This window comes from Artemia franciscana, chromosome 7 (assembly GCF_032884065.1).
Source record: "Artemia franciscana chromosome 7, ASM3288406v1, whole genome shotgun sequence".
NCBI classification, from domain to species: Eukaryota; Metazoa; Arthropoda; class Branchiopoda; order Anostraca; family Artemiidae; genus Artemia; species Artemia franciscana.
The window spans coordinates 40015973-40040823 of NC_088869.1; the positions used below are offsets into that span (position 1 = coordinate 40015973).

General features: G+C 34.2%; 1 protein-coding gene across 1 annotated transcript in view; it reads left to right on the forward strand.

Annotated features, from left to right (window-relative positions):
- LOC136029283 (crossover junction endonuclease EME1-like) overlaps positions 1–24851 on the forward strand; it is a 55930-nt gene that overhangs the window by 30850 nt on the left and 229 nt on the right. Inside the window, exons 5-6 of the mRNA XM_065707536.1 lie at positions 13801–13932; positions 20506–20704. Of these exons, the coding sequence (XP_065563608.1) occupies positions 13801–13932; positions 20506–20704 (331 nt within the window). The remainder of the gene's footprint in view (positions 1–13800; positions 13933–20505; positions 20705–24851) is intronic.

Genomic DNA, 24851 nt, shown 5'->3' on the forward strand with positions numbered 1-24851 from the left:
GATATTAAAGAATAGTACTATTTTGGAATCAATAAATGTGATTGAGAATTACCGCTCCCATCCACTTCAGATACTGAAGTATAATAGTATTAGAGAATCAATACATGTGATTGAGAATTATCGTTCCCATTCACTTCAGATATTAAAGAATAGTACTATTTTGGAATCAATAAATGTGATTGAGAATTATCGTTCCCATCCACTTCAGATACTGAAGCATAATAGTATTAAAGAATCAATACATGTGATTGAGAATTACCGTTCCCATCCACTTCAGATATTAAAGAATAGTACTATTTTGGAATCAATAAATGTGATTGAGAATTACCGCTCCCATCCACTTCAGATACTGAAGCATAATAGTATTAAAGAATCAATACATGTGATTGAGAATTGTCGTTCCCATTCACTTCAGATATTAAAGAATAGTACTATTTTGGAATCAATAAATGTGATTGAGAATTACCGCTCCCATCCACTTCAGATACTGAAGTATAATAGTATTAGAGAATCAATACATGTGATTGAGAATTATCGCTCCCATCCACTTCAGATACTGAAGTATAATAGTATTAGAGAATCAATACATGTGATTGAGAATTATCGTTCCCATTCACTTCAGATATTAAAGAATAGTACTATTTTGGAATCAATAAATGTGATTGAGAATTACCGCTCCCATCCACTTCAGATACTGAAGCATAATAGTATTAAAGAATCAATACATGTGATTGAGAATTACCGTTCCCATCCACTTCAGATACTGAAGTATAATAGTATTAGAGAATCAATACATGTGATTGAGAATTGTCGTTCCCATTCACTTCAGATATTAAAGAATAGTACTATTTTGGAATCAATAAATGTGATTGAGAATTACCGCTCCCATCCACTTCAGATACTGAAGCATAATAGTATTAAAGAATCAATAAATGTGATTGAGAATTACCGCTCCCATCCACTTCAGATATTAAAGAATAGTACTATTTTGGAAACAATAAATGTGATTGAGAATTACCGCTCCCATCCACTTCAGATACTGAAGTATAATAGTATTAGAGAATCAATACATGTGATTGAGAATTACCGTTCCCATTCACTTCAGATATTAAAGAATAGTACTATTTTGGAAACAATAAATGTGATTGAGAATTACCGCTCCCATCCACTTCAGATACTGAAGTATAATAGTATTAGAGAATCAATACATGTGATTGAGAATTGTCGTTCCCATTCACTTCAGATATTAAAGAATAGTACTATTTTGGAATCAATAAATGTGATTGAGAATTACCGCTCCCATCCACTTCAGATACTGAAGCATAATAGTATTAAAGAATCAATAAATGTGATTGAGAATTACCGCTCCCATCCACTTCAGATACTGAAGTATAATAGTATTAGAGAATCAATACATGTGATTGAGAATTATCGTTCCCATTCACTTCAGATATTAAAGAATAGTACTATTTTGGAATCAATACATGTGATTGAGAATTACCGTTCCCATCCACTTCAGATACTGAAGTATAATAGTATTAGAGAATCAATACATGTGATTGAGAATTGTCGTTCCCATTCACTTCAGATATTAAAGAATAGTACTATTTTGGAATCAATAAATGTGATTGAGAATTACCGCTCCCATCCACTTCAGATACTGAAGCATAATAGTATTAAAGAATCAATACATGTGATTGAGAATTACCGTTCCCATTCACTTCAGATATTAAAGAATAGTACTATTTTGGAAACAATAAATGTGATTGAGAATTACCGCTCCCATCCACTTCAGATACTGAAGTATAATAGTATTAGAGAATCAATACATGTGATTGAGAATTATCGTTCCCATTCACTTCAGATATTAAAGAATAGTACTATTTTGGAATCAATAAATGTGATTGAGAATTACCGCTCCCATCCACTTCAGATACTGAAGTATAATAGTATTAGAGAATCAATACATGTGATTGAGAATTATCGTTCCCATTCACTTCAGATATTAAAGAATAGTACTATTTTGGAATCAATAAATGTGATTGAGAATTATCGTTCCCATCCACTTCAGATACTGAAGCATAATAGTATTAAAGAATCAATACATGTGATTGAGAATTACCGTTCCCATCCACTTCAGATATTAAAGAATAGTACTATTTTGGAATCAATAAATGTGATTGAGAATTACCGCTCCCATCCACTTCAGATACTGAAGCATAATAGTATTAAAGAATCAATACATGTGATTGAGAATTGTCGTTCCCATTCACTTCAGATATTAAACAATAGTACTATTTTGGAATCAATAAATGTGATTGAGAATTACCGCTCCCATCCACTTCAGATACTGAAGTATAATAGTATTAGAGAATCAATACATGTGATTGAGAATTATCGTTCCCATCCACTTCAGATACTGAAGTATAATAGTATTAGAGAATCAATACATGTGATTGAGAATTATCGTTCCCATTCACTTCAGATATTAAAGAATAGTACTATTTTGGAATCAATAAATGTGATTGAGAATTACCGCTCCCATCCACTTCAGATACTGAAGCATAATAGTATTAAAGAATCAATACATGTGATTGAGAATTACCGTTCCCATCCACTTCAGATACTGAAGTATAATAGTATTAGAGAATCAATACATGTGATTGAGAATTGTCGTTCCCATTCACTTCAGATATTAAAGAATAGTACTATTTTGGAATCAATAAATGTGATTGAGAATTACCGCTCCCATCCACTTCAGATACTGAAGCATAATAGTATTAAAGAATCAATACATGTGATTGAGAATTACCGTTCCCATCCACTTCAGATACTGAAGTATAATAGTATTAGAGAATCAATACATGTGATTGAGAATTATCGTTCCCATTCACTTCAGATATTAAAGAATAGTACTATTTTGGAATCAATAAATGTGATTGAGAATTACCGCTCCCATCCACTTCAGATACTGAAGTATAATAGTATTAGAGAATCAATACATGTGATTGAGAATTACCGTTCCCATCCACTTCAGATACTGAAGTATAATAGTATTAGAGAATCAATACATGTGATTGAGAATTATCGTTCCCATTCACTTCAGATATTAAAGAATAGTACTATTTTGGAATCAATAAATGTGATTGAGAATTACCGCTCCCATCCACTTCAGATACTGAAGCATAATAGTATTAAAGAATCAATACATGTGATTGAGAATTACCGTTCCCATCCACTTCAGATACTGAAGTATAATAGTATTAAAGAATCAATACATGTGATTGAGAATTATCGTTCCCATTCACTTCAGATATTAAAGAATAGTACTATTTTGGAATCAATAAATGTGATTGAGAATTACCGCTCCCATCCACTTCAGATATTAAAGTATAATACTATTAAAGAATTATAGCTCAAGATTTTAGCTTTGACGTATAGATTGAATATTTAAATTTTCACTAAAACCTGATTTGCAATTCAACGTTTTAACTTTTTGGCGAAAAATCAAATGTTCCTTCGTAATATTCAAATACTCCAACAGTTAAACCATCATAAAACTACGTCAAATAAAAAATAAACAAAAATTAATCTAAAAAATCTTTTTAAGACCAAAGCAAACACCGATACTAAATCTTATAGGTGCAGACATAAAGTCATTTAATAAGTTAAACTGAAAAAGAACTGAAGCTACAATTAATGAATAGACGAAACCTAAAACGGAAAAAAATTAAATGAATATCCGAATCAAACTTTAAATAAACAGAATTACCACAAATAAAATTTGGGTTACCACCAATTAAAACCACCGAAAGGCTAGTAAAAAACAAAGCATATTTAAATACATTTTTATTGTTTATTGTTATTATTGTTATATTGTTATAAAAAAATTAATTTGTACATAATAATACTTTGAACAGTCAAAATAGTTCTGTTAGTGTGTTTTTTACTTTAAACACATTTCTTTCAAATGGATAGATATATTAATATTATAGAGTAATGATATATAGTAATGATAATGAGTATAGAAAATTTACTCATAGAGTATATAGTAATATGTAATGAGCATAGTATATAGTAATGATATAGTAATATTTTGAACAATTAATATAGTTATGTTAGTGTGTTTTTTACTTTAAATACATTTCTTCTTTCAAATGAATAGATATAGTTATATTATGTAGTAATGATAATGAGTATAGAGTATATACTCATAGAGTATATAATAATATGTAATGAGCATAGTATATAGTAATGATATTGTTGTATTTTGAACAATTAATATAGTTCTGTTAATGTGTTTTTTACTTTAAATACATTCCTTCCTTCAAATGAATAGAAATAGTAATATTACATTTTAGATACATTCCTCCCTTCAAATGAATAGAAATGGTAATATTATATAGTATTGTTAATAAGTATAGAGTATATACTCATAGAGCATATAGTAATATGTAATGAGCATAGTAAATAGTAATGATATAGTAATATTTTGAACAATCAAAATAGTTCTGTTAGTGTGTTTTTTACTTTGAATACATTTCTTTCAAATGAATAGAAACTTGTTTGGTGAATTATTATTGATTATATTATTATAATCGTTTTTTGATTAGCTAATCCTTGCTTCAACACACTAATACACTAAACATTAAACTAATACTAAACATATAAACACATTAAACAGATTGCTTCAAAAATCACCAATGCTTGTTTTAAGAGTTTTGTTCAGGCTTCAATTTTTGTATCCTTTGGTTTAAACAGAACTAAATGGAAAATTGTTTAGTTTAAAAGAGTTTAAATGAAATAAGTTCAGTAAAGTGGCAAGATGAAATGGAAAGTAATAATTCAATTAAATTTTTTTCGTTTCCTACAACCTTGATTAGTATTTACATTTTCTTCTTTTGTTGGAAGACGATAAATAAAAGACGTTGTTCGAAATATCTGTTGTTCTTATTATCGTGTAAATGACATTGACCTGTTGGAGCATTTGAGGGAGTGGTAGCCCAACTCTTATTTGTGAATTTTATTTGTAAAACTTTAATAGTATTTTTATTTCTATTTTCGTTGCTGCTGTTAAGAAATAAACTGTCTTAAATTCAAGTTGTTTTCAGTAAGGAGCAAATGACACTGTCCTTTTGAGGGTTTGTAGAAGATGGTAAATCCACTTTTATTTGTGGTAATTTCTGTTCGTTTATCGTCTAACCTGATTATATATTTAAGTTTATCTGCATTTGGGTTATATCTATTCACCCGTAATAGTATCTATTACTTTTATGTCGGATCCAACTATTTATATAGTTCAATTCGTTAGGTTTGTAAAGTTTTAATTATTATATGACTATTTCTTTTTTATTTTTCTTTCTTTGTTTCTTCTGTGTGTTTTCAGTAAAAAAAATAATGCAGTCTAACCTTAAGAGGGTTACAGATCTAAGGAGGTGGTAGCCCCACTTTTGTGTCTGTTAATTTCTGTTGAGTTACTATATGGCTTTATTTCTCCTCATTTTAGGTTTAATTGGGCTCTTTACTTTATTTGGAAAAACTTTCGTCTTGAAAATTTCTCTCTTAAATTAATACCGTGGAACTAAATAATTTGAAATAATAGTTAAACACCGAATATTAAAACTAAAAGTTGTCCTTCAAGATTTTCAGGCGAAACTTAAGTTAGGAAAACTTGTGAAAACTCACTTTGGGAATTATGAAATTTCCTTTTCAGTAAACTCTGTATTTGGTATTCAAAATACTTCTCAAATTTAAAAGTAATGTCGTTACCTTACGTGCGGGGGAAATTTTTCTCGGGATGGGGGGATTTTCCATATTAAAATGTATTTAATCTGCATATCTTTTTTTTTGGCTCTTTGCGTATTTAATCAAAATAAAGTATTAACACAAATCATCAATAGACAAATCCATGAGGCTACGCCAACGGCTTGAAACCTTTCGTTTTGCCTTGGCTCACCACGCATATGATACCTTCGCCATTTCATTTTATTTGATAAAACTTTCATTATTGTCCTCGTTAAAGGCACCGTGCAACTTTTCTGGGAGGGGGTTGAACATGAGGAACATTTACACCAAAAAATGCCCTTAGTAGAGATACCGGTAAATCTTATCTAAGCCCCATTTATAATGAACTTACAAATTCCGATCCTTTAAGACTTATTTCTTCTTCACTGTTTTATTAATTTTGTCATGCATAGCCAGTATGTTCTCAGAAATTATTTACGCTATTATTTTAAAGAATTTTTTTTATATATTGTTCAAAAACTGCTCGTATATCAGTATAAAAGCAGCAGGACCTGTTGTACGACAATCATATAAAGTAAAAATGTATACTCACTTGTGAGGATAGGAAACTTACTTAGTCCGATATTATGATGGACAAATACTGGCTGCAGCTAGTCTCTGTGTAACAATACCAAGTGGTGATCGTGGTAACTCTTTAGAAGTCATTCATTAGCACTTAATATATATTTATTTTTCTATTAACTATTTATTACATATTTTACTCTTTTTTTTGGGGGGGGGGGGTTAAATTTTCAAGTTTTATAGGTGTACTCTTTGAACCAATTTCAGGGGCTAATGGGGGGGCTGGTGATCCTCTCTTGTGTTTCGCTAGTGTGGAGGTATAATTTTGTAGATATGTAAGAAAATTAATAGAGGCTATGTGTAAAAGAATTTTTTTTTACCTTTTGTTCAATCACTGCTCGTATATCAGTATATACGCAGCTGGCCCTGTTGTACAACAGCCATATAAAGTAAAAAATGTATACTCTCTTGTGAGGACCAGAAACTTACTTCCTCTGGTGTTGTGATGGAGAAATGCTCGCTCCATCTTGCCACTGTGTAACGATACCAGGTGGCGATTGGGGTAATTCTTTAGAAGTCAGGCATTAGCGCTTATTATATACTAGCTGTTGGGGTGGCGCTTCGCGCCACCCCAACACCTAGTTGGTGGGGCGCTTCGCAAACCCCCAAGCCCCCCCCCCCCCGCGCGCGTAAGTCGTTACGCGCCATATTAGTTACGCGCCATTGTAGTTGTGTCCCTGTGTCCCACCTGTGAATATAGATAGATTTATATATGTGTTTCAAACTACGTAAAAATTGCGAATATACAACATTCTTGGCTTTCCCACTACTGGGAGCTTTCCCTTTCCAATTGCCAGCAATTGATCTGAAAATGTTTGACCAGAGTCATCGTTTTGCAATCGGACACGCATATTTGTAGTTAATTTTAATATTTTTACGTGTGCCCATAAATTAGAATTTTTCAGGCAAGCATTCATTTCGTCTGCAGGAGTTAAACTACGTAAAAATTGCGAATATACAACATTCTTGGCTTTCCCATTGTCTGTGCATATACAAAGCCGTATGTACTAATAATGACGTCATATGCAAACGCTCTTTTTACAAACAAACAAACATGCATACACACAACTCGTTTTTATATAGATAGATAGATAGATAGATAGATACAATACAAATTAACTGCGTAAAACTTGCGAATATACAACATTCTTCGCTGTCCAATTGTCGCTGCATATAAATAGATTGTCAGGTTTACCGACCCTCGAACATGCAACGTACAATTGTCCATGGGAAAAACAATCAGTATTAAGATCTATACCACATTTTTCTAATGATTGACCTTGAGCTTTGTTAATGGTGATTGCAAATGCTAATCGAATTGGGAATTGCAATCTTTTAAATTGAAAAGGCAGATCCGTTGGAATCATGGGAATGCGAGGAATAAGAACAGCCTCACCCTCAAAAGGCCCTGTCAAGATTGTGGCCTCTATTAGGTTTTCCATTGTTTTTTTTACGGCAAGTCGCGTGCCATTGCAAAGCTTTGGTGGGTATATATTTCTTAAAAGTATTATTGGTGCGCCTATTTTTAGTTGTAGCACGTGTGGTGGAAACCCTGAAAGATCTATGGAATTTAAAAATTCAGATGGATAATTAACCGCTTCATTTGGTTCCAAAACTGTGTCGACTGACTTGTAAAGGACTGCCTGGTCTCGAATCTTGGTCAAAACAATATTGTTGATTTCGTGGACGTCTATATTTTTGGGTGCGAGAATCGCTCTTTCACTTAGCCATTTATTATTTTTATAATTGTTTAGAATATTCGGAAATACTTTTTCAATCAATTCATTTTTGGACGTCACTAAATTACAGAAATCAGCAGATAGTTATATACGTCCTGAAATTGAGTCTACTGGGAATAGCGGCTAATACTATAGAGCCGGTTACTGGAGCTTTCCGTTTCCAATTGCCAGCAATTGATCTGAAAATGTTTGACCAGAGTCATCGTTTTGCAATCGGACACGTATATTTGTAGTTAATTTTAATATTTTTACGTGTGCCCATAAATTAGAATTTTTCAGGCAAGCATTCATTTCGTCTGCAGGAGTTGATCTAGGTATTATAGGTAATGTTTGCCTGAAATCTCCCGCAAGCAATATTAATGTGCTACCAAAGGGTTTCGACTTCCCTCTCAAATCTTTCAAGCACTGATCCAGAGCCTCGAGCGATTTTTTGTGTGCCATTGTGCACTCATCCCAAATAATAAGTTTGCATTGCTGCAATACTTTACCCATCCCAGATGATTTGGAAATATTGCACGTGGGAGTTTCTGTAGAATGCAAATTCAGAGGCAATTTCAAAGCGGAATGAGCAGTTCTTCCACCAGGCAGCAATGTTGCGGCTATTCCGGACGACGCAATTGCCAACGCTATATCATTTTTTGATCGAATTGACGCCAGAATCAGTTTTATCACAAAAGTTTTACCAGTACCTCCTGGCGCATCCAAAAAGAAAATTTCTCCAACGTTGTTATCGACACAATGCATTATCGTATCATAAATGTCTTTTTGTTCCGACGTTAACTTGGAAATGTTATTTTGTACATACGACAATAGATCACTCGTACTGTAACTTTGTTCACGATCCAGTTCTACACATGTCGAAACAGCAGCGATGCGGTTAGGTGAAGGCATTCCCAAATCCTGAAGAGGTTTGTTTGCCATACGTACGCACAAATATTCTATAATAACAAAAGTGTAGTTATAAATTTCTGATGTAAAATCAAAAGTCATATCTGACGTCTCTAACTGTTTTCGATGGAGTATATCTTCGGACATTTTTGACTTATATTTTTCCCATAACTCTGTAGGAGCTGATGGAGAGCAAGTTGTTAAAATGATGCCAAACTTCAGTCATTTTACAATTAGAAATTTCTCTTTCAACGGTCTTCTTACAATTCAAAATTTGTCTTTGAACGATATTCTTAAATACCTGTGTCCTGGTCGTCATTTATATTCCCTGTGTCCCGGTCGTCATTTGTGTCCCGGTATCCCAGTCTGTAATTTCTCTTTGAGTGTCCCGGTCGTTATTTATATTCCCTCTGTTTTTTCAGCTTCACTATGAAATACATATCGCCGAACCTTTGTTTTTTTTAACTAAAATCTGGTAGGCATTGATGACCTTATCCAAGTCAAAATCCCAAACCCAATCATCATCGCTATCATTTTCAGTTTTGATATGTTTTGACTCTCGCTGTCCAGGTGGATCTTCATCTAACTGCGTGGTTTTGCTTTCTTTAGCCTCAAGCCTGTTTCCTTGCTGTTCTTTTGATTCCTCGGCACGCTTTCTTTTCTGACTTTCTCTATCAGCAGCAAGTTTTTTTTGCATAGACTCTTGAGAATCTTCATCGGCTTTTGCCATTGTAAGTTCATCAGTCATTTTAAACTTAAACATTAATAGATTTCTACGTGAACATATATGTCTTAAGTATCTTTAATGACGTCACCGTCATAGCAGAAATGACGACAACTAACTTCATGACGTCAGTCGACACAGAAACATGACGTCACCTGACAGACACACAGACAGACAACTTATTTTTATATAAATAGATTAAATAAAAAAGCAAGTTTTTGCAACTGAAAGTAAGGAACTACATTAAAACTTAAAATAAACAGAAATTATTGCGTATATGAAGAGGATTGCCCCCTCTTCAACACCTCGCTCTTTACGCTGAAGATTTTGGTACTTTTAAAAAGGCTTCTTTTTGTTTTAATTAAACGACCCTCTTGTTTCAGGAGTCGTTCTTAAAGGATTGGAACAAAATTCGAATTTTAGCGTAAAGAGTGAGGTGTTGAGGAGGAGACAATTCCCTTCATATCTCCTTACTTTCAGTTGAAAGACTTGTTTTTTTATTTAATTTCTGATCGTTTTTTAAATAATGCCATGAAATCCGGCCCCACCGTCACGGAGAAATCCCCCTCACCACAGAAATATCCTCTAGACAATTAAATCCTGGTAAAAATTTACCCCTGACAATTACCCTTTACAATTCCACGTGTAAAATTGAGATGGAAAAGAGAAAGCAAGACCTATAAAAAGAATTCCGTTTAGGAATTCTGGCAAATTCCCCCTGTGTATAATTTCCACTGATAAGTTCACCCCCCCTGGAAGCATCCCTCTATATGGAAAATTAAATTAAAAAAAACTAGTTTTTTTAACTGAAAGTAAAGAGCGACATTAAGACTTAAAACGAACAGAAATTACTCCGTATATGAAATGGGTTGTCCCCTCCGCAGTCCCTCGCTCTTTACGCTAAAGTTTTTAATTGTTTCAAAAAGTAGAACTGTGGCAAAGAGTCAAACTTTTGTGCGTAAATAGCGAGGGATTGCAGAGGGGACAACCCATTTCATATACGAAGTAATTTCTGTTCGTTTTAAGTTTTAATGTCGCTCCTTTCTTTCAGTTAAAAAAAAACTAGTTTTTTTTATTTAATTTCTTAAGGTTTTTGAATTAATGCATGTTAGATTTTGGCTCTCCGCACATAAATTATTAAAATGAAATATGCATATTAATTCTTTTTTTGGCTAAATGGCTTTCTCTTAGTTTTGATCAGACGATTTTGACAAATAAGGGGTGTGGAAGGAGGCTTCCTGTTGCCCTCCAATTTTTCCGTTACTTAAAAAGGCAACTAGAATTTTTAATTTTTAACGAACGATTTTATTAGTAAAAAATATACGTAACTTAAGAATTAACTTACGTAATAAACTTTAATGTTCTTATATTTTTATTATGTATATGAGGGGGTTTTCCCCTCGTTAATACCTCGCTCTTTACACTAAATCTTAAGTTTTGTCCCAATTCTTTAAGAATAACCCCTGAATCAGAAAGGCCGTAGAATAAATAGTTTAAATTACTAAAAATACTTTAGTATAAAGAGCGAGGTATTTATCTTCTCCTAAATGCCTCGCTTTTTATGCTAAAGTATTTTTAGAACCCCTTATATGTGTAATAATCTCTGTTTGTTTTAAGTTTTGATGCTACTCCTTACTTTCAACTGAAAAAACTTTTTCATGTTTATTTTTTCATTGTTTTCTTTATAGTAATGCTAGAAAATCCCGCGCCTTTTTCATTGAATTTCTCTTCCCCCATGACATATTCCTCCAAGGAAAGATCCTCCTACATTGCCCCCTCTCCTAACCCCACCCCCAAACCAAAAAAATCCCCCTGAAAACGTCTGTGCACTTCCCAATAACCAGTACTGTATGTAAACACTACTCAAAGTTTATAACTTGCAGCCCCTCCCCCAGGGACTGTGGGGGAGTAAATCATTCCCAAAGACATAGTTATTAAGATTTTCGACTATGCGGAACAAAATGGCTATCTCAAAATTTTGATCCGTTGACTTTGGGAAAAAATGATCGTGGGAGGGGGCCTAGGTGCCCTCCAATTTTTGGTTACTTAAAAAGGGCACTAGAACTTTTCATTTCCATTAGAATGAGTCCTATTGTGGCATTCTAAGACCGCTTGGTCCATACGACGACCCCTGGGAAAAAAAGAAAACAAATAAACACGCACCCGTGATTTGTCTTCTGGCAAAAAATACGAAATTCCACATTTTTGTAGATAGGAGCTTGAAATTTTTGCTATAGGGTTTTCTGATACGCTGAATGCGATGGTGCGATTTTCGTTAAGATTCTATGACTTTTAGGGGGTGTTTCCCCCTATTTTCCAAAATGAGGCAAATTTTCTCAGGCTCGTAACTTTTGATGACAAAGACTAAAGCATGAAAATCTGATTCTTTTGATGTATCTTTTAGCATCAAAATTCCGTTTTTTAGAGGTTCGTTTACTATTGAGCAGGGTCGCTCCTTACTACAGTTCGTTACCACGAACTGTTTGATTTACCCGTGGAAAAACTCAGCAGAAAATGCGCCTCCTCCCCCCCCCCATACGAAAATGTATACATACTGCCCAATAGCAAATATTATGATCAAGCAATGGGGAAATTTATAACTTAAAGATGTTTTCCTTAGGGCTAGGCGGGGGTCATGTTATGTCCAAAGGCGTAGTTATTGGGTCTTTCAATTATCCTTCATTATCCCAAAAGTTTTGATCGGACGATTTTAGAAAAAGGGGCTGGGAGGGGGCCTAGTTGCCTTCCAAACTTCTTGGTCACTAGAACTTTTTAATTTCCGTTCGAATGAGCTCTCTCATAATATTCTAGAACCTCTGGGTCAACACGATCACCCCTGGGAGAAAAAACAACAACAAGTAAACACGCATCTGTGATCTTTCTTTTGGTAGAAATTACAAAATTCCACATTTTTACAGATAGGATCTTAAAACCTCTACAGTAGGGTTCTTCGATACTCTGTACCTGATGGTATGATTTTCATTGAGGATCTATGACTTTTATGGGATATTTCCTCCTTTTTTGAAAATCGGGCAAATTTTCTCAGGCTCGTAGCCTTTAATGGGCAAGACCAAGCTTAATTAAACTTATGTATTTGAAAACAGCATAGTAAGGCGATGATATCTATTGATCTCTGGATATATTTATTGGATATATCTATTGGTATCAAAATTTTAGTTTTTAGGGTTTCGGTTAGTATTGAGCCGGGTTTCTCCTTACTTACAGTTTGTTACCACGAACTGTTTGATGTATATTTTTTTTTAAATTAACTATTTAATGCATATTTTACATTTTTTTTCGGGGGAGGGGGTTGTAAATTTTCAAGTTTTATAGGTATACTCTTTGAACCAATTTCGGGGACTAATGGGGGGGGTCCTCTCTTATATGTCCCTAATGTGGAGGCCTGATTTTGTTGACATGTTAGAATCTATTAATATAGGCTATGTATAAAAGAAAAATGTTTTTACCTTTTGTTCAAATACTGCTCGTAAATCAGTATAGTAACAGCAGGGCCTGATGTACGACAACCATGTAAAGTAAAAAATGTATACTCTCTTGTGAGGACCAGAAACTTACTTCCTCTGGTGTTGTGATAGAGAAATACTCGCTCCAGCTTGCCACTGTATAACGATACCAGGTGGCGATTGGGGTAGTTCTTTAAAAGTCAGCTATTAGCGCTTATTACTTATATATATGAAAAATTGTAAGAGAAGTTGAACAGCTTAAATAGGAAAAAGAGCAGCTGAAGAAGCTGCTTTGTTTATTTATGTTACACCTATATTTTTTTTGAAGCTGTTGTTTTTTTTGTTTTTTTTTACTTTTAAACATTATAAAAGATATGGAAAAATGCATTAAATTAACTGAACCTATCAATTATATTTTTACGATTTGGGTTAGGTGCATATGCATACCTTTGTGTCTTAATATTTGAATTGGTTTTGTGTGTTTTTTTGTATAATATACTGCATTTCGGATTTTTTTGCCTGTTTTTGCTGTTTTGATTGTCACATTAGCCATTAATTTGCTGTTATTTTTCTTTTAATTTGCTTGAAGCTCTAGACATTTGGTATATTTTTTTTTAAGGGAAGAAATAGAAGATTTATTAGTACAATTGGAACTGGAGTATATGATATCGCATGTTGAAGTTGACTCTTCTAAGGATTTTGCCCAATTTGTTGGTAGCTATACAAAGGCCATCGCTGATAAAGAGTACAAGTATGTTTCTTAAACGTCTCTCTTTCTTACTCCCTCTCCCTTTCTATCTTTTTCTCTTATTCTCTTTCTGTCTGTTATATTATCTTTTATTATATTCTATTATATTTTCTCTTTATCTCCATTCTAGTTCTCTCGGTTCTCTTTTTCTCTCTCTCTTTCTTATGACCGATTTTCTTGCTGCCACAAAGATTTAGTTATCACTGAACCCGTTCGTAACAATATTTAGGTGATTGGGTAGTTCTAACTAGTTTTTTTATGGAATACTTTTCACCCTATGTTATAAGAAGTGAACTAGCCATTTGATTGATTTAACAGTCTGATTGATGGTAAAAAAAATTTCGAATTGGGACAAATCCTTTTATTAGACAGAGATAATAACATTCACAAAATATACTGGATATATTGATGACATATGCAGTGACCATCATCAGCAGAAATACTAAATAAAACAATTAAGGCCTAAGGTATGTGTACGAAATAAAATAATTACATCTTGTTTTTGCTTTTATTTAATTATATCTTGTTGCTCTTATTTGTTTCTTGCCCTTATTGCCCTTGTTTAATTACATCTTGTTGCTCTTATTTTTTTCAATGCACCACTGGAAGCCAATCTTCTTTACCTTCCAGGTTTCGGTTCGTTGGCTTTATTTGAACTAACAAGTGGGAAGGGGCTAAACGCCTTGGGAGAAATGAATCATACTTTATCTGACTTCGATAAGTTACCGTAAATAGAGTTCAAGCCCAATTCACCTGTGTGTATTCAAAGCGAGGCTCTTGAGTAAAATGCTCTTAATTTCAATCGTTTTCCGGAAAGTTTGCTTTAAGCCCCGGTCCCCATAAATCAAAAAGACATTATCGAACAAGATGAAATGGTCTGTAACATCAAAAATGTGTTCCGATAGGGCTGAAGGGAAATCTCCAGGTTCGGAATGTTGCTTTAAAGTCGACGTCATCTTATTAACACCTTGTTATGCATTAGCGTTTTTGAATTATTTAATCAAAGATCTTATTGATGTTATGGATAAAGATCTTAATTATATCTTAGAAATATAATGATCTTATGATGATGATCTTATTGATATCTTATTATGCATTAATGATCTTATTATGATCTGATTATGCATTAATTTCGTTGAATTATATAATCAAAGCTCTTATCGATATCTTAATGATAAAGATCTTATTATATAATCTTAATTATATCTTATAGATTTTATATCTTACTAGCTGTTGGGGTGGCGCTTCGTGCCCCCCCCCCCAAGACCCCCCCCCGCGCGTGTAAGTCGTTACGCGCCATTGTAGTTGTGTCCCTGTGTCCCACCTGTGAATATAGATATATAGATATATATATATATATATATATATATATATATATATATATATATATATATATATATATATATATATATATATATATATATAGATATATATATATATATATAGATATATATATAGATATATATATATATAGATATATATAGATATATATATATATATATATATATATATATATATATATATATATATATATATATATATATATATATAGTTTTACTACGTAAAACTTGCGAATATACAACATTCTTCGCTGTCCCATTGTCTGTGCATATAAATAGATTGTCAGGTTTACCGAATCTTGAACATGCAACATATAATTGTCCATGGGAAAAACAATCGGTATTCAGATCTATACCTCATGATTCTAATGATTGCCCTTGAGCTTTGTTGATGATGATTGCTAATCGAACATTCCCTGTGTCCCCGTCGTCATTTATATATCCCCCTGTGCCTTCCGGCGTCCGTGTTGTAGTTGTGTCCCTGTGTCCCGGTCGTCATTTATATTCCCTGTGTCCCGGTCGTCATTTGTGTCCCGGTGTCCCGGTCTGTAGTTTTTTTAGTTTTTTAGCTTTTTTAGTTTTTTTTATTAGTTTTTTTTTTAGTTTTTTTTTGTGGTGTTTACCTGATGAAATAATTCAGACGTCATATGTGGACAGACAGACAGACAGATATAACACACATACAACTTATTTATATATATATATAGACTATATATATATTTTGCTTTGACGGTGACGTCATTAACGGTATTTAAGACATTTGTTCACGGAAAAATGTTTAATTGTAAAATGATTGAAGAACCTATTGGGTTTGGGATTTTGACTTGAATAAGGTCATCAATGCCTACCAGATTTAAGTTAAAAAAACAAAGGTTCGTCGATATGTACTTCATAGTGACGCTAAAAATTAAAGAAGAAAAAGAAAACTGAAAAAAGAAAAAAGGTAAAAAACTAAAAAGAAAAAATACTCAAAGAGAAATTACAGACCGGGACACAAATGACGACCGAGACAGAGGGAATATAAGTGACGATCGGGAACCTCAAAGAGAAATTACAGACTGGGACACCCGGACACAAATCACGACCGGGACACAGGGAATATAAATGACGACCGGGACACAGGGACACAACTACAACGGGGACGCCGGGGGCACAGGCGGGATATGTAAATGACGACCGGGACACAGGGATTGTTCGAATAGAAATTACAGACCGGGACACCGGGACACAAATGACGACCGGGACACCGGGACACAGGGAATATAAATGACGACCGGGAGACTCAAGGAGAAATTACAAACTGGCAGCCAAGAATAAAGACGTCCACGAAATCAACAATATTGTTTTGACCAAGATTCGAGACCAGGCAGTCCTTTACAAGTCAGTCGACACAGTTTTGGAACCAAATGAAGCGGTTAATTATCCATCTGAATTTTTAAATTCCATAGATCTTTCAGGGTTTCCACCACACGTGCTACAACTAAAAATAGGCGTACCAATAATACTTTTAAGAAATATAAACCCACCAAAGCTTTGCAATGGCCCTCGACTTGCCGTAAAAAAAAACAATGGAAAACCTAATAGAGGCCACAATCTTGACAGGGCCTTTTGAGGGTGAGGCTGTTCTTATTCCTCGCATTCCCATGATTCCAACGGATCTGCCTTTTCAATTTAAAAGATTGCAATTCCCAATTCGATTAGCATTTGCAATCACCATTAACAAAGCTCAAGGTCAATCATTAGAAAAATGTGGTATAGATCTTAATACTGATTGTTTTTCCCATGGACAATTGTACGTTGCATGTTCGAGGGTCGGTAAACCTGACAATCTATTTATATGCAGCGACAATTGGACAGCCAAGAATGTTGTATATTCACAAGTTTTACGCAGTTAATTTGTATTTTGGAACCAAATGAAGTGGTTAATTATCCATCTGAATTTTTAAATTCCATAGATCCTTCAGGGTTTCCACCACACGTGCTACAACTAAAAATAGGCGTACCAATAATACTTTTAAGAAATATCAACCCACCAAAGCTTTGCAATGGCCCTCGACTTGCCGTAAAAAAAAACAATGGAAAACCTAATAGAGGCCACAATCTTGACAGGGCCTTTTGAGGGTGAGGCTGTTCTTATTCCTCGCATTCCCATGATTCCAACGGATCTGCCTTTTCAATTTAAAAGATTGCAATTACCAATTCGATTAGCATTTGCAATCACCATTAACAAAGCTCAAGGTCAATCATTAGAAAAATGTGGTATAGATCTTAATACTGATTGTTTTTCCCATGGACAATTGTACGTTGCATGTTCGAGGGTCGGTAAACCTGACAATCTATTTATATGCAGCGACAATTGGACAGCGAAGAATGTTGTATATTCGCAAGTTTTACGCAGTTAATTTGTATTTTGGAACCAAATGAAGCGGTTAATTATCCATCTGAATTTTTAAATTCCATAGATCCTTCAGGGTTTCCACCACACGTGCTACAACTAAAAATAGGCGTACCAATAATACTTTTAAGAAATATCAACCCACCAAAGCTTTGCAATGGCACGCGACTTGCCGTAAAAAAAAACAATGGAAAACCTAATAGAGGCCACAATCTTGACAGGGCCTTATGAGGGTGAGGCTGTTCTTATTCCTCGCATTCCCATGATTCCAACGGATCTGCTTTTTCAATTTAAAAGATTGCAATTCCCAATTCGATTAGCATTTGCAACCACCATCAACAAAGCTCAAGGGCAATCACTAGAAAAATGCGGTATAGATCTTAATACAGATTGCTTTACCAATGTACAATTGTATGTTGCATCTTTGAGGGTCGGTAAACCTGACAATCTATTTATACGCACAGACAATGGGACAGCGAAGACTGTTGTATATTCACAAGTTTTACGTAGTTAATTTGTATTGTATCTATCTATCTATCTATCTATATAAAAACGAGTTGTGTGTATGCATGGTTGTTTGTTTGTAAAAAGAGCGTTTGCATATGACGTCATTATTAGTACATACGGCTTTGTATATGGACAGACAATGGGAAAGCCAAGAATGTTGTATATTCGCAATTTTTACGTAGTTTGAAACACATATATAAATCTATTTATATTCACAGGTGGGACACAGGGACACAACTACAATGGCGCGTAACTAATATGGCGCGTAACGACTTACGCGCGCGGTGGGGCTTGGGGGGCGCGAAGCGCCCCACCAACTAGGTGTTGGGGTGGCGCGAAGCGCCACCCCAACAGCTAGGATACTTATATAAAGGCCAATAATATTACCTAATATAATATAATATTTACATAATACAATATAATATTTACATAAAGGAAGGAAACGATCAAAAATGGGATTTTTAAAGGCCAAACGAAAATACTGAAAAAAAACACAGAAAGTGAATATTTCGAGAGAATAACCGCTTCTTTTCGTCAGCGCGAGCAAAATAATATGATCAAGGAAGAAAACAAAAAACAAGCGCGGAAAGTACAACAAAACCAATGAAAGAAAACCGCCAAAATTTTAAATAAAAGACAAATTTAAGAAAAAGACAAATAAAGACATTTTAGATAAAATTTTAATTAAATAAAATATATAGTTTGGGCTATAGGGGTGGGATGGGGGTTAAAGTGTTAGTACAGTAAACAATTTCTACTTCATAAAGTGCATAATAATTGTAGCTAACACATTTTGCATGCAGGCCCTCTATACTTTATTCTAGACCCCTACCCCTTACCCCTAATGTGCAAATATATAGCCCAAATTTATTTCTGAAGTATTATATTTTTTTCATGCTTAGGAATATTTTATTAGGATTAACATAACTTCACTTCTTTAGTGATTGTGGGTATGTCATACAAGTACCGAATGGAATATTCAATTTATGTTTGTAAGTAAGAAACAGAAAAATATTACCATTTAAACTCCGTGAAAACAAAACTCCGGGTAGAACTAGTCTGAGAATCACCGGAAAATTCATTTCTTTGCGGTATTTATTGTTGTCAAAACTCCTCTTTAGAGGTTTAATTACTATTAGCACGAATCACTCCTAACTTAAAGTTTATCACCTCTACCCTGTAGTATAAAAAATTAATTTAAAAACCAATTTTACATTTAAACAGGGATAAAAGCAAAGTTACATATAATTATTTTCTGAACTTATTATTGAATTGGCTTATTCTTTAAATAATCAAAGAACGTTTGTCCGAAAAGCGATTGTTTACCTAAATATATTTATATAAAGGCCAATAATATTACATAATATAATATAATATATACATAATATTTACATAATACAATATAATATTTACATAAAGGAAGGAAACGATCAAAAATGGGATTAAAGGCCAAACGAAAATACTGAAAAAAACACAGAAAGTGAATATTTCGAGAGAATAACCGCCTCTTTTTGTCAGCGCGAGCAGAATAATATGATCAAGGAAGAAAACAAAAAACAAGCGCGGAAAGTACAACAAAACCAATGGAAGAAAACCGCCAAAATTTTAAATAAAAGACTTAAAATTAATAAAGATAAAATAGAATACCTATCTAACAATAAAGTGAGTTATCCGCCAATATCCGCGATTTGCACAGAATCCAAGCAAATTTGAACTGCCAACGACGGATACCAACGAAAAATTGAGAAATAAAAGAACAAATTCATTCACTCAAACAAACGAATCAGCGATTGAATAAATTGATGAACTCACTTGATTTCTGATTTTAAACATCGCATTTCTTGCGGATACCCTTTGAGATCTAAGGGGTTGATGATGTATTTGATTATGTGATTGGGGAAGTGGTTAAACGTTTATTTCAGGATTACTAAAGTATCGACTTCTCTTTTGAGAAAACCGAAATACGACTAATTTATTCTTAAATCACCTGAATCTCTGTTCAAAGCTAGACCTAAATATTGGTATTTATAAATTTCAACAGCTTCTCTGTAATGTTGGACAATACCTTTATCATATGAAATTAGGCTAGCTTGGTTAAATAAAACAGTAAAATGTATTTATATATTATTTAATTTATTCTTAATATATTTATATATTATATAATATATTATAAACATATTTATATGTACTATATAATGTATTATAAATAAATATATTCACATATTATATAATAATAATATATAATAATATTATAAATATATTCACATATTATATAATATATTATAAATATATTTATACATTTATATATTATAAAATGTATTAATATATTTTCAGATTGAATGAACGGCAAGCGTCTTTCACTTTTTATTCAAGTTCTGATATGGCCACTGATGTTCAAGCAGTTAAAGTTGACGAATCTGGAACGGGCTTGTCTAGACTCTGGGTGAATCAGCTCCGGCAGTTGCCTACGGTTGGACTAGATGCCGCTCATGCCATAGCTGCTGTCTATCCTCTGCCACTTACCCTTAGAAAGGTATCACGCTCTTTTGATATTGTATTTTCGACGTAATACCTTATGTTAGTTTCTTTTCTAAGACCACACTGCTTTTCTATGACGAGCAAATAAATATATTCATTTGAACGTTTATTTGTTGTGATAATAATGAGAACTATGCTACCTTTTCATGGGACAAGGGAAGAAAATTCTAAGAAATGAGAGCATTTCTAAGACATTGAAAGAAACCAACAAGGTTTTTTGACTGTATGATCAGTAATCGTCAAGGAAGTATCACCGCATCCAGGATTTTGTTTGGAAATGTGTGGGGATACAAAAAAAATGCTTCAAGTTTATGTGTTTACTTAATTTGCATTTTTGATGTCTTTTTAGCGTCAGGACAGGGAGTTCAAACCCTCCTCGTTCTCAATATAACCATAAAATATATAGAATAGGCTTGATAGAATTAAGTTAAGTATAAAATTGCTAGCATAGAATTTTAAAAATAATGTTGTCATTTTAAAAATTTTCACTACAGAGACAAAAACAGCCTCCTCGAAAAATAATATAACCCATACCTTTTTATTTGTCCTATTGGCTTAAAATTTCATAGTAACGACCAATCAGATTTTATATTCTTTTCATTGGCGCAAAATTTGAAATACAAAGTAATTTGGTTCAAGTTCTCAGCTTAAGGTCAGTCAGTATTTCTCTCAAGAAATCAGGAATAATGTCATTGGCTAATTTGGTCGAATTTTTCAGCTTAAAGTGACTTAATCTGTTTTTAAACAAGGTGGGGTTATTTTCTATAAGAAATAAGGATTAATAATAGCGGCTAATTATATTAGGTAATAATTATATTACGACTAATTAATAGGTCACAAAAAGTAACCAATGGAATTGAAGAACATTTTGACACGTAAGGATAAAGTTTGGTGTCCTAACACTGCTAGACACCAATGTCATCTTTATCGGAGGGAGGGGTTTTAAGGTAGGTAAAACCCAACGGAGGGCTAGACCTCAGTAAAATGCTATTAAATCTTAAAAACAAGGGTATTTTTGTAGGTTCAACTCTTTTTTTTTGCCTCTGAAGCAATGTGCGTTTGGGAATGAGGTAAGTAAGTATTTATGATTCTTCTCAAGTAGTTTTCATAATTTTTTAGAATTTCCTTCAATTATGCCTCTGTTCATAAGATTTACCAAACTGCCTCTTCTTATCTCTAATCTGGAAACCTCGGAATTCTAACTACTGAAGGATACCAAGCCTCAGGGGTATATATCGGTAAAACCCCAAACTGTCGTACCGACAGCAATATTTCCCTACACATCTGGGGAAAAAGTTTTCATATATCAAAAGCGTTCTCCAGTACCGTAGAGAGCCATTAAGGGATAGCTGCAATTGCCCTTACGTATTAATTTACGACTGAACTGCACAGGCTACCTTAGAACTAACTGAAACTAATGAAGAACACAACTACTAGGAAAGTTTGGGGTAGTTCTCTTATTAAAAACTTGAAAACGCGTTATCTACAAACAGCCCTCCCGGGGTTGTCACTGAAGAGTTGGCGTGAAAATACCCAACAGGTAGTGATCTTTCTTTTTCTCTGTCACTACCAACTAGATATTTTGACTGTCAATGGTTTTGCTCGGGAAAGAGATGAAAAATCCCCCCCCTTTTTTGTGTAATTTTCCATTTAATCAAATCAAAACCTAAAAAATGTCCCTGTAAAAAATCTCCCTGTAGAATATTCCCCCCGATGAGAACTAACCCTCGTTAAATCCCCCTCTCTATATAATTAACATCCCCCCTCCAAAAAAATCAAAATAAAACATATCTCCCCACATGTAAAATTGAGCAACTAAGGGTAAAGGAAGAAATATAAAGAATTAAAAAAGGGGTTCTGGAATATTTTACCTATATACCAAAATACAGGTAAAATGTATGCTTTTGAATGTTCTACAGGATTTATATTTATATTTCTACTAGCTGTTGGGGTGGCGTTTCGCGCCACCCCAACACCTAGTTGGTGGGGGCGCTTCGTGCCCCCCCCAAGCCCCCCGCAAGCGTAAGTCGTTACGCGCCATATTAGCTACGCACCATTGTAGTTGTGTCCCTGTGTCCCACCTGTGAATATAGATAGATATATATATATATATATTTTTAACTACGTAAAACTTGCGAATACACAACATTCTTGGCTGTCCCATTGTCTGTGCATATAAATAGATTGTCAGGTTTACCGACTCTTGAACATGCAACATATAATTGTCCATGGGAAAAACAATCTGTATTCAGATATATACCTCATTATTCTAATGATTGCCCTTGAGCTTTGTTGATGGTGATTGCTAATCGAACATTTCCTGTGTCCCCGTCGTCATTTATATATCCCCCTGTGCCCCCCGGCGTCCCCGCTGTTGTTGTTTCCCTGTGCCCCGGTCGTCATTTGTGTCCCGGTGTCCCAGTCTGTAATTTCTCTTTGAGTGTCGCGGTCGTCATTTATATTCCCTGTGTCCCGGTGTCCCGGTCGTCATTTTTTTCCCGGTCGTCATTTGTGTTCCTGTGTCCCGGTCTGTAATTTCTCTTTGAGTGTCCTGGTCGTCATTTATATTCCTTGTGTCCCGGTCGCTTTCTCTTTGAGTGTCCCGGTCGTCATTTATATTCCCTATGTCCCGGTCGTCATTTGTGTCCCGATGACCCGGTCTGTAATTTCGTCAGTCGACAAACATGACGTCAGTCGACACACAAACATACAGACAACTTATTTTTATATATATATAGATTTCTTAATTCTTTTTTGGAGGCTTGGATTTTGTTATTATAGCATTATAAGATAAAGATTAAAGAAAATAATTTGGTGGTTCATTTGAAATAAGGAGTTCTGTCCAACTCAAATTTGCGTGTTTCTGACTTGGAGTTTTACTAAATGTTGTTTAAATTAAGTTTTAATAGCACGTCCCCTAGATTTGAAAGCACCCTAAATGAGCATGCAGCAGCTTAGGGGAGGCAAAAGAAAACAAATTGTCAAATGGTAGATATCTTTTTTCTACGAGACAAGTCGCCATCATTAGGAGTTTCTTGAGCCATAGTGAAAAAAAAGGCTAAGGCAGTAGTGAGAATTGTTGTTGTATGATTGCTCTTGTTGAACGAATGAATGCTGTAGATAAGTTTTCTTTTCGAAACAAGGGCCAGTTCCCTTTCTTGGTAAGTTTTTGATATACAGACTAAATTCTGTCTACTTTATTCCGCTCATTTTCGTCGCCATCATTAGGAGTTTCTTGAGCTATAGTGAAAAAAAGGCTAAGGCAGTAGTGAGAATTGTTGTTGCATGATTGCTCTTGTTGAACGAATAAATTCTGTAGATAAGTTTTCTTTTCGAAACAAGGGCCAGTTCCCTTTCTTGTAAGTTTTTGATATACAGACTAAATTCTGTCTACTTTATTCCGCTCATTTTCGTCGCCATCATTAGGAGTTTCTTGGGCTATAGTGAAAGAAAGGCTAAGATGGCTAGGCCAAGTTTTACAGATGCAGGATGACAAACATTGTGCTTTTTCGGCATCTAACTGAGGCCAAACAGAAAGCCGGTCGGCCATCAATGGGATGAGGAGTGATCATATGGAAGGATTTAAAGGCGACTGGAACTTTATTGAAGGTTGTTAAGAGGGAAACTTTGAATAGCTTGGAATGGGGTTAGAGAGTGCACAGCTGCGTTGGTCTCAGGCTGCAGTGAGTTGTTAGTAGTAGTCGAAGTAGCATTAGATGTCACAGGACTCTTATAGAAAATTTAGACTTTGTGAAAAAATAACGGAATAAAATTTGTATTTCTTCAAACAAACACAATTTTTGATGTTTAAAGCGCATAATTCGTAACTGGCCTCATGAATTAGTTTTAAGAATTGTGCCACAGGTGATGCTGAGGAAAAAGGGAAATGCCCTGATGACTATAATTTTGATGATTTGAAGCAGAATTTTAAACCAGAGTATGGTCGTCTCTTTTCTGGTTGACAGGCCCCCATAAATGTCATAAGGGATTGCCGGGGGGGGGGGGGTTAAAACCTGTAAGTTTAAGATCTTATGGCCTAATCCCATTTCATATCGTCTGGTTTAAAGTCATATTTGACCTCAATTAGGTTCTTCAAGATGTATTTAAATGTCATGTTTAAAAGCTTAAACCATCTTTCTTGT